Genomic DNA, 15,455 nt, shown 5'->3' on the forward strand with positions numbered 1-15,455 from the left:
CAAGTCTCTGATGCCTGGAATGCGGTTATGTACCTCCTTAACGGACTTTGAAAGATTATGTGTGGTGGGTTCGGCCCCAGATCATGCCATCTCTCTTATATATAACATGGTGGGTGACGGGAGATTTGAGGACAGGGATTCTGAGATACCATCAGCAGAATGAAAAAGAATTAGGGATCACTCTCTCACCAGCGCAGTGGAAGAAATCCCTTCTGCTTACACACAAATTATCAACCTCATGTAGATTACAAGAACATAATTACAAAATATTAACGAGGTGGTATAGGACTCCGGTAAAGCTCCATCAATTTTATCACCTTGTATCAGACACTTGTTGGCGATGCTCGACAGGAGCTGGCACAATGCTTCATATTTGGTGGGAATGCCCAGGAGTCGCTCCCTTGTGGAGAGAAGTTATCACCTTATACAATTCTCTTTACCGGTCTACTATACACCTCACACCCTCAATGGCACTGATATCGGTCTTTCAAGGAAAGACCCAGCAAATTAAAAAAGATACTCTAAGATTCTTTATTATGGCAATGAGGCAAATAATTCCCTGCAGCTGGAGATCGACTGAGAGTCTTCGGAAGGTGACTTGGGCAACTGCTCTTGATGTCTTAACTTGCATGGAGTAGGGGCTGAAGAAGGAGGCAACTCTCCCCAATTCTCGGTTTGGCTGACCAATGGCATTGCATTTTAACTTATTGGCTAAAGATCATTGCTTGAGACTAGCAGCTTGTGACTGCACGATCCAATCTCGGGCTCCCACAGTCAGCCGGGCATGCTGATTATTGCTGGCGCGGAATCGAGACGGCTGGTGCATGCGCAGCTACAACATTATGCCCGCCTGACTGCGGAAGCCCGAGATGGGATCGTGCAGTCACAAGCGGCGCACCGCGCAGGCGTCAGACTGGCACGATCCAAAGGAATGGTTAATATGTATATCATCGTCAGGAGGGGGCGGGGGAAAAGGCGTGCATTGCTTCACTTGAAGCAAGGAGGCCGCTGCCCCCTTGACTTCAAGACTGACTGCAAACAGAGCGCTCAGGGAGATTAAAAAAGCGTTTTTCTGAAGTATGGATTAACGAATTTCTGGCTCACACACATGATCAGTTACAGACTGGGGGCTGCTATAAGGTAATGCTGGCAGTTTTATATCACTTTTGGAGGTGACAGGTTCCCTTTAAGGCCCTTCAACGATTCCTCGGTTTTGCAAACTATTATAGAAAATGTATTACATTTTTTTCAGTTATTGCCAAGCCTTTGACTGACTTAACTAAGAAGAGGAGGATCTGCTCCATTGGTCCCTTGATGCTCTGTCAGCCTTTGAAACACCAAAAGAAAGGTTCATTCACGCACCTGTACTTATTCGGCTTGATGTCACCAAACCATTCATTGTCGAGGTGGATGCTTCTGAGATAGAGGTGGGTGCAGTACTATCTCAGGGGTCATCTTCCTTAAATAATCTTCAGCCATGTGCATTTTTCACGAGAAAATTTTTCTTTGCCGAGAGGAATTATGACATTGGCAATCGGGAACTGCTGGCTATCAAATGGGCCTTTGAGGAAAGGCGACATTTCTTAGAAGGGGCTTACCTTCAGATCATTGTAGTTACAGATCACAAGAACCTGATATATCTGGACACTGCTAAGCACTTGAATCCTAGACAAGCACGCTGTGCCTTGTTCTTCACCATCTTTCATTTTATTGATACTTATCGTCCTGGGTCGGGTAATCTGAAAGCAGATGCTTTATCACGTAGTTTTGGTACTTGTGATTTTATCAATATCGAACCTGGTAACATTCTTCCTCTAGGTATTGTCATTGCTGCCATGAATCCTGATCGTGCCTCTGAAATATGATGTTGTCAGGATTTGGCTCCCAGTAATCTCTCCTCTGGTAAATATTTCCTCAAAATCTTTGCCTTAACGTTTTGGAGGAATCTCATTGATCTGTAATTGTAGGTCATCCAGGAATTGCTGGGACTAAACATCTGGTCTCCAAAGCCTACTGGTGGTCTACTTGGTCATAAGATATGGTTGCCTTTGTCTCGGCATGTGATGTTTGTGTAAGGGCAAAGCTACCCAGGAGACGTCCTACGGGTCTACTTTTCCCCTTGCCCATTCCACAGAGACCTTGGACCCACAGCTCAATGGATTTCATTACTGTCCGTCCTTCCACCTGGGTGAAGATGGTCATTGATAGGTTCTCTAAAATATGTCACCTAATTCCTTTAAAGAAACTTTCTGATGCTAGAAAATTAGCTACCTTGTTTGTCGACTATATTCTCAAATTACATGGGATACCTGAGTCCATTGTCTCAGACAGAGGAATCCAGTTCTTCTCGAGATTCTGGAAAGAATGTAGTAAGAGACTGGGGATCAAATTTGTCTTCTCATGGGCGTTTCATCCTGGGACAAATGGACAAACTGAAAAGGTCAACCAAGTACTGGAGCAGTTTTTAAGATGCTTTGTCTGACTGTCAGAACAAGTGTAACAGGTTTTTGTCCCTAGCGGAGTTTGCCATCAACAACCATGTCAGATCCTCTAGTGCAGGGGTGTCAAACTCAAATTCATCGGGGGCCGCATCAGCAGTTTGGTCACCCTCAAAGGGCCGGTTGTATCTGTAGGACTATGTGTCCACTCTTTATTATCATAAATTATTGTCACTGCATTCAATTATTACTGTTTTTTGTAATAAAAAAAATATATATATTGTGTGGCACAGTGTGGGCTATATGTGTATAACAAACATATTTCACATGAAAACTTACAGTTACTTGGCTTGGCCCTTGGGGATCTCGGACGCCACTTCCACACTTTGGCCGGGGGCTCGGTGGAGCTGATGAGGTGTTTTATCCTAATGAGAAAGATTTCATAATAAGTATTTGGAGAAGGGGCAGAGGGATAGAGGAGCAGGGAGAGGCTGGTGCTGCTACTAGGGGGTCATACCATGGGGGAGTAATAAAGCCCACCATAATGCCCCCCAGTAGAAATAATTCTCCTTATAATGTGACAGTGCAAAAAATACCCCCTTGTAATGCCCCCATTTGAGCTAATGTCCTCATAGTGCCCCCATAATGTGCCAGTATAAAATACCCCTATATAGTGCCCCTAGTAAATGACCCCATAGTGCTCCACACCCTCCTTCCTCCTAGTGCCCCCCATAATGTACCAGTATAAAATGCTCCAGTAGATGCCCTCAGTGTCCCCCATAATTTGCAAGTATAAAATACCCCTTCTTAGTGTCCCCCGTAGATGACCCCATAGTACTCCTCTCCCCCCTTCCCCATAGTACCCACCATAATGTGTCCCAGTATAAAATTGTACTGTACAGAGAGCCCATATAAAATACCCCTTCTTTGTGGCCTCAGTAGATGCCCCTATAGTGCCCCCAATCATGTGCCAGTATTAACAGCCCCCCCCGTGCCAGTAATAATAGCCCCCTATGCCAGTAATAGCAGCCCCCAGTAATGTAATAACAGCCCCTCTGTGCAAGTAATAACAGTCCCCAGTAATAAGAGCCCCTCTGTGCCAGTAATAACAGCCCCCAGTAATAAGAGCCCCTCTGTGCCAGTAATAACAGCCCCCAGTAATAACAGTCCCCAGTAATAAGAGCCCCTCTGTGCCAGTAATAAAAGCCCCCTGTAATAAGAGCCCTTCTGTGTCAGTAATAACAGCTCCCAGTAATAACAGCCCCTCTGTGCCAGTAATAACAGCCCCCAGTAATAAGAGCCCATCTGTGTCAGTAATAACAGCCCCCAGTTATAACAGCCCCCAGTAATAAGAGCCCCTCTGTGCCAGTAATAAGAGCCCCCAGTAATAAGAGCCCATCTGTGTCAGTAATAACAGCCCCCAGTTATAACAGTCCCTAGTAATAAGAGCCCCTCTGTGCCAGTAATAACAGCCCCCAGTAATAAGAGCCCCTCTGTGTCAGTAATAACAGCCCCCAGTAATAACAGTCCCTAGTAATAAGAGCCCCTCTGTGCCAGTAATAACAGCCCCCAGTAATAAGAGCCAATCTGTGTCAGTAATAACAGCCCCCAGTTATAACAGCCCCCAGTAATAAGAGCCCCTCTGTGCCAGTAATAACAGCCCCCAGTAATAAGAGCCCATCTGTGTCAGTAATAACAGCCCCCAGTAATAAGAGCCAATCTGTGTCAGTAATAACAGCCCCCAGTTATAACAGCCCCCAGTAATAAGAGCCCCTCTGTGCCAGTAATAACAGCCCCCAGTAATAAGAGCCCATCTGTGTCAGTAATAACAGCCCCCAGTAATAAGAGCCCCTCTGTGCCAGTAATAACAGCCCCCAGTAATAAGAGCCCCTCTGTGTCAGTAATAAGAGCCCCCAGTAATAAGAGCCCCTCTGTGTCAGTAATAACAGCCCCCAGTAATAAGAGCCCCTCTGTGCCAGTAATAACAGCCCCCAGTAATAAGAGCCCCTCTGTGTCAGTAATAAGAGCCCCCTGTAATAACAGCCCCCAGTAATAAGAGCCCCTCTGTGCCAGTAATAACAGCCCCCAGTAATAAGAGCCCCTCTGTGTCAGTAATAAGAGCCCCTCTGTGCCAGTAATAACAGCCCCCAGTAATAAGAGCCCCTCTGTGCCAGTAATAACAGCCCCCAGTAATAACAGCCCCCAGTAATAAGAGCCCCTCTGTGCCAGTAATAACAGCCCCCAGTAATAAGAGCCCCTCTGTGCCAGTAATAACAGCCCCCAGTAATAAGAGCCCCTCTGTGTCAGTAATAACAGCCCCTCTGTGCCAGTAATAACAGCCCCCGCCAGTAATAACAGCCCCCCCTTTTCCAGTAATAACAGCCCCCGCCAGTAAAAGTATTGTACATAATAAAAAATAAAAAAAACACATACTTACCTCCATGTCAGTGATGCGATGCAGGCCTCTTCTGGCCTGTGTCCCACGCTGTATGGCTCAGGTAGCGCGATGACGTCATCGCGTCGCCTCCGCCGGCCTCTGATAGGCTGCAGGCACTAGGCCGGCAGCATATCAGAGGAAGGTAAAGGGACACGCCTCTCCCTCCCCTACCGCAGCATAGGCAGGCATCTGTATCGCTGTCCTGAGGACGGCGATACAGATGACTGGAGATGAGCGCTTCCACAATGGAAGCGCTCATCTCCCTGTACTCAGCCGCCGCCGCCAGCTCGCTCGTTGCGCGGGCCTTGTGTTTGACACCCGTGCTCTAGTGGCATCTCACCTTTTTACTGTAATTATGGTTTTAATCCATGTTTTTCATAAGTTTCTGAGTTAAGCTCTGTGAGATCTACGGTGGATGCTATAGTTGATGATATGTGCAAAGTTTGGGCCCAGGCTCGCAAGAGACTAGAAAAAGCTCAAAGCATCCGGTATAAACAAGCCAATAAAAAGCATTCTTTGGGTCCGAACTTTGTTTTGGGAGAACTTGTCTGGCTTTCTACAAAAAATTTACGTTTAAGGGTACCGTTCGGTAAACTTGCTCCTAAGTTTATTGGCCCATATAAGATCACACCTTTGATAAACCCGGTATCTTTCCGTCTTCAATTACCTTCTTCGTTCAGGGAATATATTGTGTTCCACAAATCTTTGCTCAAGAAGTACATTCCTCCTGTGATTCCTCCAACTAAACCTCCTGTAATTCAAGGTGATTTAGATAGAGTATGAGGTAGAGAAAATTCTTGACTCTCGGAGTCTCCAGGGTTCTCTTCAGAACCTTATTCATTAGAAGTGATACGGTGCTGAAGAAAGGACATGGATCGCTACTCTGGATCTTGACGCTCCTCGTTTAAAGAGGAAGTTTCATCTTGAGTTTCCATCGAAACCTGCTTCTTATGTTGAGGGTCCGGTGGCCCATCCTAAGGAAGGGGGGGGGGGGGGTAATGTAATAAACGTACCTATCCGGGCTCCAGCGGAGTGACCCTCAGCTTTGGCAGCTCCTCTGGGGGGTCTCCTCTTTTTCCGGGGGCCTCCAAGATGTTCCCGGGTAGTTGGCAAGTATGTTGGAAAGCTGCTGCCAGAATGATACTTAAAGGGGTTGTCCGGGCTTTTACTATTGATGGCCTATCCTCAGGATAGGTCATGAATCTGAAATCGGTGGGGGTCCGACACGCAGCGCCGATGACGTCTTCTCTTACGGTGACGTCATCGGCGCACTGAGGGAGTGCTGAGGAGCCGAGCCTCCTTATCTCAGAGCGCCTGCGCCGAATCAACACAGGCACGCGATTTTTGAAATGATGACAGGGCCAGCCGGAGGAGGAGAGCGCTCGCTGGCCCTGTCAATCAACAGAAGGAGGGGGCGGTTTTCTGCGGCTGCTACCAGCAAGTAGACGCCCTACTTACTGGTAGAAAGGTAATTAGCATATTATAAAAGTACGTTTTTTGCAAAATCTACTGAACGAAAATTATTAATAACATAATGTATGGGAATATGGCAGGATAGGGATTATAAGTACACAAAAAAAAAAAATCAGTTTAGTGGGGTGACAGAAGCCCTTTAAAAAACCTAAACTCATTAGTTAACACATTTTTGGAAAAGTGAAACTTGTAAAATACTAACCAATCAAGAAGCATGTTTTACTTTGAGGGGTTACACCCTTTGAACTGTGTATAAATAAAGGGTCCAGGACACTTTCATGTTGGGTTCCTGACAAGGTTTTGAACTATACTCAGACTTCTGTCATTTTCCTCCGTCAACGTCATTCACCTGAACACGAGGCAACGATCATCACGTGGCTGACCCTTCGCCTGCCACAACAGCTAGCACGCGTGGGTGAGTGACGCTCACTAATTGGTGCACCACCCTAGCAACCTACATAGAGGTTGGATAGTTGTAGCTGATAATCACACCTACCATATATCATTCTTCCGCCATGTTTGAAATGACAGACCAGTAACAGGGTAAGACATTGACAGAAATTGTCTATCGCCCCATGTGGTGTGCTGCTGGCATTGCACAGATACCAATAGGAGGGCAGCGTCAGGGTGGTGTGTGAATGTGATAAATCCACCCTTTGGTGGCAGAGTCATGTGCCAGTGTGTACCAGGCAGTGTGCCCCAGCAGCGGTGCAGTGTGTACCAGGCAGTAGCGGTGCAGTGTGGGCTCCTGAAAGGCACTGACAGACCGCGCCCGATTACCAGGCAACAGGCCGACTCTCCCGAGCCGGAAACTAGCATAAACCACGCCCTCCTTGTGGGCGCTGGCTGCCTGGCTTGTAGTGGGCGTGGTCAGCCGATCTCCTTGACGCAAAACGCCGAGACTGCGCTGTAGCGCCGCCGCCTACTGGTGACTAGATTGATCCAGGCGGCTTCCGTAGAGAAGAATGTGCGAGATGTGAGCCGGCTGTGTTTGATGGAGGTAGGTGTGATATGTGTGTAGCGGTGTGCAGTACATGTAATATGTATGTAGCTGTGTGCAATGCATGTAATATGTGTGCAATTCATGTAATATGTGTGTAATTGTGTGCAATACATGTAATATGTATGTAGCTGTGTGCAATACATGTAATTTGTGTGCAATACATGTAATATGTGTGTAATTGTGTGCAATACATGTAATATGTGTGTAATTGTGTGCAATACATGTAATATGTGTGTAATTGTGTACATGTAATATGTATGTAGCTGTGTGCAGTACGTGTAATGTGTGTGCAGTACGTGTAATGTGTGTGTGTGTAGCTGTGTGCAGTACGTGTAATGTGTGTGTAATTGTGTACATGTAATATGTATGTAGCTGTGTGCAATACATGTAATATGTGTGTAATTGTGTACATGTAATATGTATGTAGCTGTGTGCAGTACGTGTAATGTGTGTGCAGTACGTGTAATGTGTGTATGTAGCTGTGTGCAGTACGTGTAATGTGTGTGTAGCTGTGTGCAGTACGTGTAATGTGTGTGTGTAGCTGTGTGCAGTACATGTAATTTGTGTGCAATACATGTAATATGTGTGTAATTGTGTGCAATACATGTAATATGTGTGTAATTGTGTACATGTAATATGTATGTAGCTGTGTGCAGTACGTGTAATGTGTATGTAGCTGTGTGCAGTACGTGTAATGTGTGTGTAGCTGTGTGCAGTACGTGTAATGTGTGTGTAGCTGTGTGCAGTACGTGTAATGTGTGTGCAGTACGTGTAATGTGTGTAGATGTAGAGTTGTTGCGATACCAAATTTTTGATTCGGTTTCGATACCATGAAAAAGTATTGCGATACTCGATACCATTCGATACCACGCGAAAAAAATAAACAAAAAAAGCCACGTGCATTCCTCATTTTTAAAAATGGCGAATCGCGCAGTTTTTATTTTATTTTTTCTGTTCCGGCATTCACCACCTAGATTTTTTTTTTATATTTTAATAGTTTGGACTTTTCTGACGTGGCGATGTAATATGTTTATTTATATATTTTATATGTGAAATTGGGAAAAGGGGGGTGATTTATACTTCATATTTTAGTGTTTTTTTTTTTTTCACTTTTTATTTAATAACTATTTCCCCCCTTAGGGGCTAGAACCTGGGATCTTTCATCCCTTTTCCTATTCACCCTGATAGATCTCTATCAGGGTGAATAGGACTCCACACTGTCCCTGCTGCTCTGTGCTTTGTGCACACAGCATCAGGGATGTTACCATGGCAACCAGGGCTTCTGTAGCGTCCTGGCTGCCATGGTAACCGATCGGAGCCCCAGGCTTACACAGCTGGGGCTCCGATCAGAAGCTGCCACTGCACCACCAATGAGGGGGAGTGGAGAGGTCCCTGTGGCCACTGCCACCAATGATTTTAATACTGGAGGGTTGAGAGGGGCCGGCGCACTGTGCCACCAATGATTTTAATGGGATGGGGGGATTGAGGGGGGGGGGGGGGCACACTGCACCACCAATGATTTTACCCCTTTATACAGGAGGCGGGTACTAGCAGATCAGCGGCAGTTAACTGCCGCTGATCGCAGCTCCCTGTCAGGGGCAGGGTGCCGGCAATGCGATTCTGCTGCCGGCACCCGCCTCCTGTATGTGTTAAAGACTGACTACTGTATATGAGTCCAGACTTTCACTATCAGGCCACACAGAGCGGCGCCCAGCGATGTCTCAGCACTCACCATTTAGTCCTGGGCGCCGCTCCGTTCGCCCGCAGTGCCCCATTACTGTCTCCTCTCCTGCTCCACATGCTGCTGATTACTATCGGAGCGATGGGAGGAGACATCAGCGTCACTAGTGGGCGTTCCTTCTCCCTGGCTGTAGCGCTGTCCAATCGCAGCGCAGGGAAAAGGAACGCCCACTAGTGAAGCTGATGTCTCCTCCCATCGCTCCGATAGTAATCCTATCATTGGTGGCGCAGTGCGCCCGCCCCTCCTCCGCCCCTCTCTTCTCATTGCCGCCCCTCTCTTCTCATTGCCGCCCCTCCTCCGCCCCTCTCTTCTCATTGCCGCCCCTCTCTTCTCATTGCCGCCCCTCCTCCGCCCCTCTCTTCTCATTGGTGGCAGCGGCAGCAGCACAGGGGGAGGGAGGACAGCTTCCTTCTCCCCGTGCTGCTGAGAGAGAACATGAGCGCGCCGATAGCAGCGCGCTCATGTTCAGAGATACTAGACTGCGCAGAAGCGCAGCCCAGTATCGAAAAAACGGAAATCCCGGTATCGTATCGATACCGGGACAAAAGTATCGATTGGGTATCGAAATTTCGATACCCGCAACAACCCTATGTAGATGTGTGCAGTACGTGTAATGTGTGTGTAGCTGTGTGCAGTACGTGTAATGTGTGTGTAGCTGTGTGCAGTACGTGTAATGTGTGTGTAGCTGTGTGCAGTACGTGTAATGTGTGTGTAGCTGTGTGCAGTACGTGTAATGTGTGTGTAGCTGTGTGCAGTACGTGTAATGTGTGTGTAGCTGTGTGCAGTACGTGTAATGTGTGTGCAGTACGTGTAATGTGTGTGTGTAGCTGTGTGCAGTACGTGTAATGTGTGTGTGTGTAGCTGTGTGCAGTACGTGTAATGTGTGTGTGTGTAGCTGTGTGCAGTACGTGTAATGTGTGTGTAGCTGTGTGCAGTACGTGTAATGTGTGTGCAGTACGTGTAATGTGTGTGCAGTACGTGTAATGTGTGTGTGTAGCTGTGTGCAGTACGTGTAATGTGTGTGTAGCTGTGTGCAGTACGTGTAATGTGTATGTAGCTGTGTGCAGTACGTGTAATGTGTGTGTAGCTGTGTGCAGTACGTGTAATGTGTATGTAGCTGTGTGCAGTACGTGTAATGTGTGTGTGTGTAGCTGTGTGCAGTACGTGTAATGTGTGTGTAGCTGTGTGCAGTACGTGTAATGTGTGTGTAGCTGTGTGCAGTACGTGTAATGTGTGTGTAGCTGTGTGCAGTACGTGTAATGTGTGTGCAGTACGTGTAATGTGTGTGTGTGTAGCTGTGTGCAGTACGTGTAATGTGTGTGTGTGTAGCTGTGTGCAGTACGTGTAATGTGTGTGTAGCTGTGTGCAGTACGTGTAATGTGTGTGCAGTACGTGTAATGTGTGTGCAGTACGTGTAATGTGTGTGCAGTACGTGTAATGTGTGTGTGTAGCTGTGTGCAGTACGTGTAATGTGTGTGTAGCTGTGTGCAGTACGTGTAATGTGTATGTAGCTGTGTGCAGTACGTGTAATGTGTGTGTAGCTGTGTGCAGTACGTGTAATGTGTGTGTAGCTGTGTGCAGTACGTGTAATGTGTATGTAGCTGTGTGCAGTACGTGTAATGTGTGTGTGTGTAGCTGTGTGCAGTACGTGTAATGTGTATGTAATTGTGTGCAGTACGTGTAATGTGTGTGTATGTAGCCGGGGGGGCGGTACGTGCCTCTTTGCGGACACGTTACTTTACACGTGACGTTCAGCCATGTTTTTCACCATGTTGGCGGAGTCCATGGCGGGTACACCACCCCCGGATCGCCCCGTTATGTCATGACTTATGCGTCTTTCCCTGTATTTCAGGATCAGATTAAAAACATGGCAGATGGGCTGCCCAAAGATGCCAAGGAGGCAGTGCTGATGGCGAGCGATTCTCTACCGGAAGGAACGCCGCAGATCCGAGGATACGATTTCAACTGTGGGGTGAACTATGAGGCCTTGCTGCAGACTTACATCACAACAGGCTTTCAGGCCACGAGCTATGGGCAGGCGGTGCGGGAGGTCAACAACATGGTGAGAACGTGGACCGGACCGTGGGCGTCTGCCGGGATCACATGGGAAAAGCGTGAAAATGACGGCCTTTACATATACAGCATGGTTATTGCACAATCAGCCGCAACTCCTTCTTTTCCTTCTTGGTCCTCAGCCTCCCTGTAAACCAGTAGATATGACATCACATGACCACACACAATAGCATGTGATGTTACCGCCATTACATTGCTGGAGCACAGAGTTGAATATTTTCTCACTGTTTTGCTTGCTGTCATTGAATGGGGACATTGTCCTTTATATCCAGAGGCTGAAAACCTGTACAAACATTATACATATCCAGTCTAGACAATCCTCAGCCTGGTCATTTTACCTGCACTGATACACTGTAACAAACTGCCAGGACAGTTACAGTTCTTACACACAAAACAATTGCCACAAAACCTCAGCTGTGGCAGGTATCCGGTCGGTTCAGGTTTTTAGCCTCTAAATGTAAACCAGAATGTTTCCCTTCACCGACAGTAAGCAGAGATGTTAAAAATGCAGAGAAATTAAAACAGACATATGTTAGAAAGTTGGAGACTGGACGAGCCCTTTAAGAGAGGTTTTTAGATTTACACTTTGTATTATCTCTCTTTACACAGATTGACACCAAGCTGTCGTCCCCTGGCGGATGTACCGTCTTACTGGGGTACACGTCCAACCTGATCAGCTCGGGAGTACGGGAAACGATCCGATACCTGGCAGAGCACAAGATGGTGAGATCACAGAGGAGGTCTTTAGTCATGACCATGCCCACTATGCCACGTTACATGGGCCACAACCTCTAACAATTCTAATCTGTCTTATTAAAGGGGTTTTATGACTTTTTTTTTTTTTTTTTCATTTTTTTTTTTATACTGATGACTTTCGTGGGGGTCCGACACCCAGGACCCCCACCGATCAGCTGTTTGAGAAGGCACCGGCGCTCGCACTAACGCTGCAGCCTAGGCCATGTGATGTCACATTCATCGGTCACGTGGCCTAGGCGCAGCTCAGCCCCATAGAAGTGAATGAGGCTGAGTGCGATACCAAGCACAGCCACTATACAATGTACGGCGCTGTACTTGGTGAGCTGAGAGAATGCACCGGGGGGCTACTGCGAGCACCAGTACCTTCTCAAACAGCTGATTGGCGGGGGGGTTTCAGGTGTCGGACTCCCAGTGTTCAGATACTGATGATCTATGCAGAGGATAGGTCATCAGTTAAAAAATCTCGGGGAACCCCTTTAAGGAGAACCTTACATCTGACTGATGGAGGAGACCACTGGAACTCTACATGATGGACGCTATATAGATGCCGCCTTTATCCACTACTGACTCTTACCTCTTCAGGTGGATATCATTGTCACCACGGCTGGAGGTATAGAGGAGGACTTGATCAAGTGCCTCGCTCCTACTTACATTGGAGACTTCAGCCTCAAGGGGTCAGATCTGAGGCCACGGGGCATTAATAGGTGAGCAGAGATCACACGGGGGTCAGTGCCTGGGTGCCTCCTCCTGTTACTGATCTGGTGTCTCCTCTCGTGTGCAGGATCGGGAATCTCCTGGTTCCTAATAATAATTACTGTCTGTTTGAGGACTGGATAACGCCGATATTGGATCAAATGGTGCTGGAGCAAGACACTGAGGTGAGGACAAGATGGAGACCAGGGCGGGGTGTGATACTGGATGAGTGAGGTCACTCAACCACAGTTCTTCTTCTTCACTGCAGGGGACTAAGTGGACACCGTCTAAGATGATCGCTCGCCTAGGAAAGGAAATTAATCACCCCGATTCTGTATATTATTGGGCCCAGAAGGTAACGTGACAGAACAGCATGGTGCACAGAGGGCTATGTGACATGGAGTCTGCTCCTCCCACCCCAGGGTGACAGGAGGGAGGAGCTATGTGACATGGAGTCTGCTCCTCCCACCCCAGGGTGACAGGAGGGAGGAGCTATGTGACATGGAGTCTGCTCCTCCCACCACAATGTGACACAGGAGGGAGGAGCTATGTGACATGGACTCTGCCCCTCCCACCACAGGGTGACAGGAGGGAGGAGCTATGTGACATGGACTCTGCCCCTCCCACCGCAGGGTGACAGGAGGGAGGAGCTATGTTACGCGGCCGGGTCCTTTTATCTTACAGTCTGCTGGTTTCCTCTGACAGAACAATATTCCGGTATACAGCCCGGCGCTCACAGACGGATCCATCGGGGATATGCTGTACTTTCACTCCTACAAGAACCCGGGGCTGAGGCTGGACATCGTTGAAGGTGATGTTCCTGATACACTCTCATAGGAAACTCACTCCTAAGCAGTCTATGCATTCCCTTGTACCACCCTGCAGGGAGCCTGTGTTCCATCTATGGAGTAGTCTTGCCTCTCTCCCACTTGCAGCACCCTGGGGGTAGCCATACACCTTTCATTGTAATGGGATTTCTCTTATCTGTTGAACGTCTTGAAGGAATACAATACACCTTCAAGAGCTGCTGGCCGAAGGCTTGTTCAGCTGTCTCCCGACTCCCGCGTACCCATACATGCTCAGTTTGGCAGAGTATGTGATTTCAATGGCAGTCGGTATCTCCTGGGACATCGTGTTGGGGGAGCTCCTCACACACGTAAGGGTCCATTCACACGTCCGTAAGTGTTCTGCGGATCCGCAAAACACTGACACTGGCAATGTGCATTCCACAATTTGCGGACCGCACATCGCCGGCACTATAATAGAAAATGTCTAATCTTGTCCGCAATTGCGGACAAGAATAGGACATGTTCTATTTTTTTTGTGGAAACGGAAGCACGGATGCGGACAGCACATTCCGGCCCCATTGAAAATGAATTGGTGTGCACCCGTTCCGGAAAATTGCAGAACTGATGCGGACCCATTTTGCGGACGTGTGAATGGACCCTTAGCTTGTTGGCTGAGCCCATCAAAAACCGCGAGGACAACCTAATGTGTAGGAGGCACCGGGGCTAACTGCTGTCATTGTTCCTGTGTCTCCCCATCAGATATTCGGCGGCTGAATTCTTCTGTGGTGTTTGCTAAGAAGACGGGAATGATTATTCTGGGAGGAGGACTGGTGAAGCATCACATCTGCAATGCCAACCTCATGGTACGTGTAGACTGGGGCTGTAGCTATGAGGGAGACTGTGAGGCACTGGAGATGATCCTGTAATACCTGTGAGCTTGTCGGGGCGCTCAGGTGGCTTGTAATGTGGAATGCAGCTCCAGAAATCTTGTTCACTTATATAAAGGGAGTCTGTCACCTCCACATGGCCATATACAGCGCTTACATTGCCCTATAGCACACCTATACATGAATGTTATGGTACCTTTTGTCTTTGTCGTTAGACTTGCAGAAGCTGGAAAAACGAACTTTGATTGATATGCAAATGAGCACTGGCAAGTGCCCAGGGCGGCGTTCACTGTGTTGGTGCCCAGGCTGCCCTGCCTTTTTTCATTGTTCCCCCGCCCCTGCATATGCCCACCCTCCTATTCCCTCGCGTCATCCTAAGGTCCGGCCGAGATCCCGCAACTGTGCACTGCCTCGCTGGGCTGGAGCATGCGCAGTAGTTAAAGCGATGCCATGCCAACAATGGGCATCGCAGTGCGCATGCTCCGGCCCGGTGAGGCAGTGCACGGGATCTCAGCCGGACCTTAGGATGACGCAAGGGAATAGGAGGGCGGGCATAGGCAGAGGCTGGGGCGGGGGAACAATGAAAAAAAGGCAGGGCAGCCTGGGCACCAACACGGTGAACGCCACCCTGGGCACTTGCCAGTGCTCGTTTGCATATCAATCAAAGTTCGTTTTTCCAGCTTCTGCAAGTCTAAAGACAAAGGTACCATAACATTCATGTATAGGTGTTCTATAGGGCAATGTAACCGCTGTATATGGCCATGTGGAGGTGACAGACTCCCTTTATATCTACCGGTGGGTGTTTTTGCCAGTGTACTAGTCTGATCTGTAGTAGAGGACTCTACTGCCCCTTTGAGATCAACTCGCCATCATCCCTGACAAGTTTTCTCCTTTTGCAGAGGAATGGTGCAGATTATGCTGTTTACGTGAACACGGCGCAGGAATTTGATGGGTCGGATGCTGGAGCCAGACCAGATGAAGCCGTATCCTGGGGAAAGATCCGCATGGATGCTAATCCAGTTAAGGTGAGTGAAGGAGTGAACACAACTACTATAATACCGCCTCCTATGTACAAGAATATAACTACAATAAGGCCCCTTTCACACGAGCGAGTTTTCCGCGCGGATGCGTTGCGGGAGGTGAACGCATTGCACCCGCACTAAATC

The 15,455-nt window shown here is 48.0% G+C and overlaps 1 protein-coding gene across 3 annotated transcripts in view; it reads left to right on the forward strand.

Annotated features, from left to right (window-relative positions):
* DHPS (deoxyhypusine synthase) overlaps positions 1-15,455 on the forward strand; it is a 71,663-nt gene that overhangs the window by 54,377 nt on the left and 1,831 nt on the right. Inside the window, exons 1-9 of one of the 3 annotated variants that reach the window (XM_040415056.1) lie at positions 7,119-7,276; positions 10,945-11,154; positions 11,775-11,888; positions 12,504-12,625; positions 12,703-12,799; positions 12,883-12,969; positions 13,320-13,425; positions 14,162-14,265; positions 15,189-15,314. In XM_040415056.1, the coding sequence (XP_040270990.1) occupies positions 10,960-11,154; positions 11,775-11,888; positions 12,504-12,625; positions 12,703-12,799; positions 12,883-12,969; positions 13,320-13,425; positions 14,162-14,265; positions 15,189-15,314 (951 nt within the window). In that variant the 5' untranslated portion in view covers positions 7,119-7,276; positions 10,945-10,959. Of the gene's footprint in view, positions 1-7,118; positions 7,349-10,944; positions 11,155-11,774; positions 11,889-12,503; positions 12,626-12,702; positions 12,800-12,882; positions 12,970-13,319; positions 13,426-14,161; positions 14,266-15,188; positions 15,315-15,455 lie in introns of those variants that run through there. The other 2 variants (XM_040415055.1, XM_040415054.1) reach the window with 2 other exon arrangements.

Source organism: Bufo bufo, chromosome 1 (genome assembly GCF_905171765.1).
Source record: "Bufo bufo chromosome 1, aBufBuf1.1, whole genome shotgun sequence".
NCBI lineage: Eukaryota > Metazoa > Chordata > Amphibia > Anura > Bufonidae > Bufo > Bufo bufo.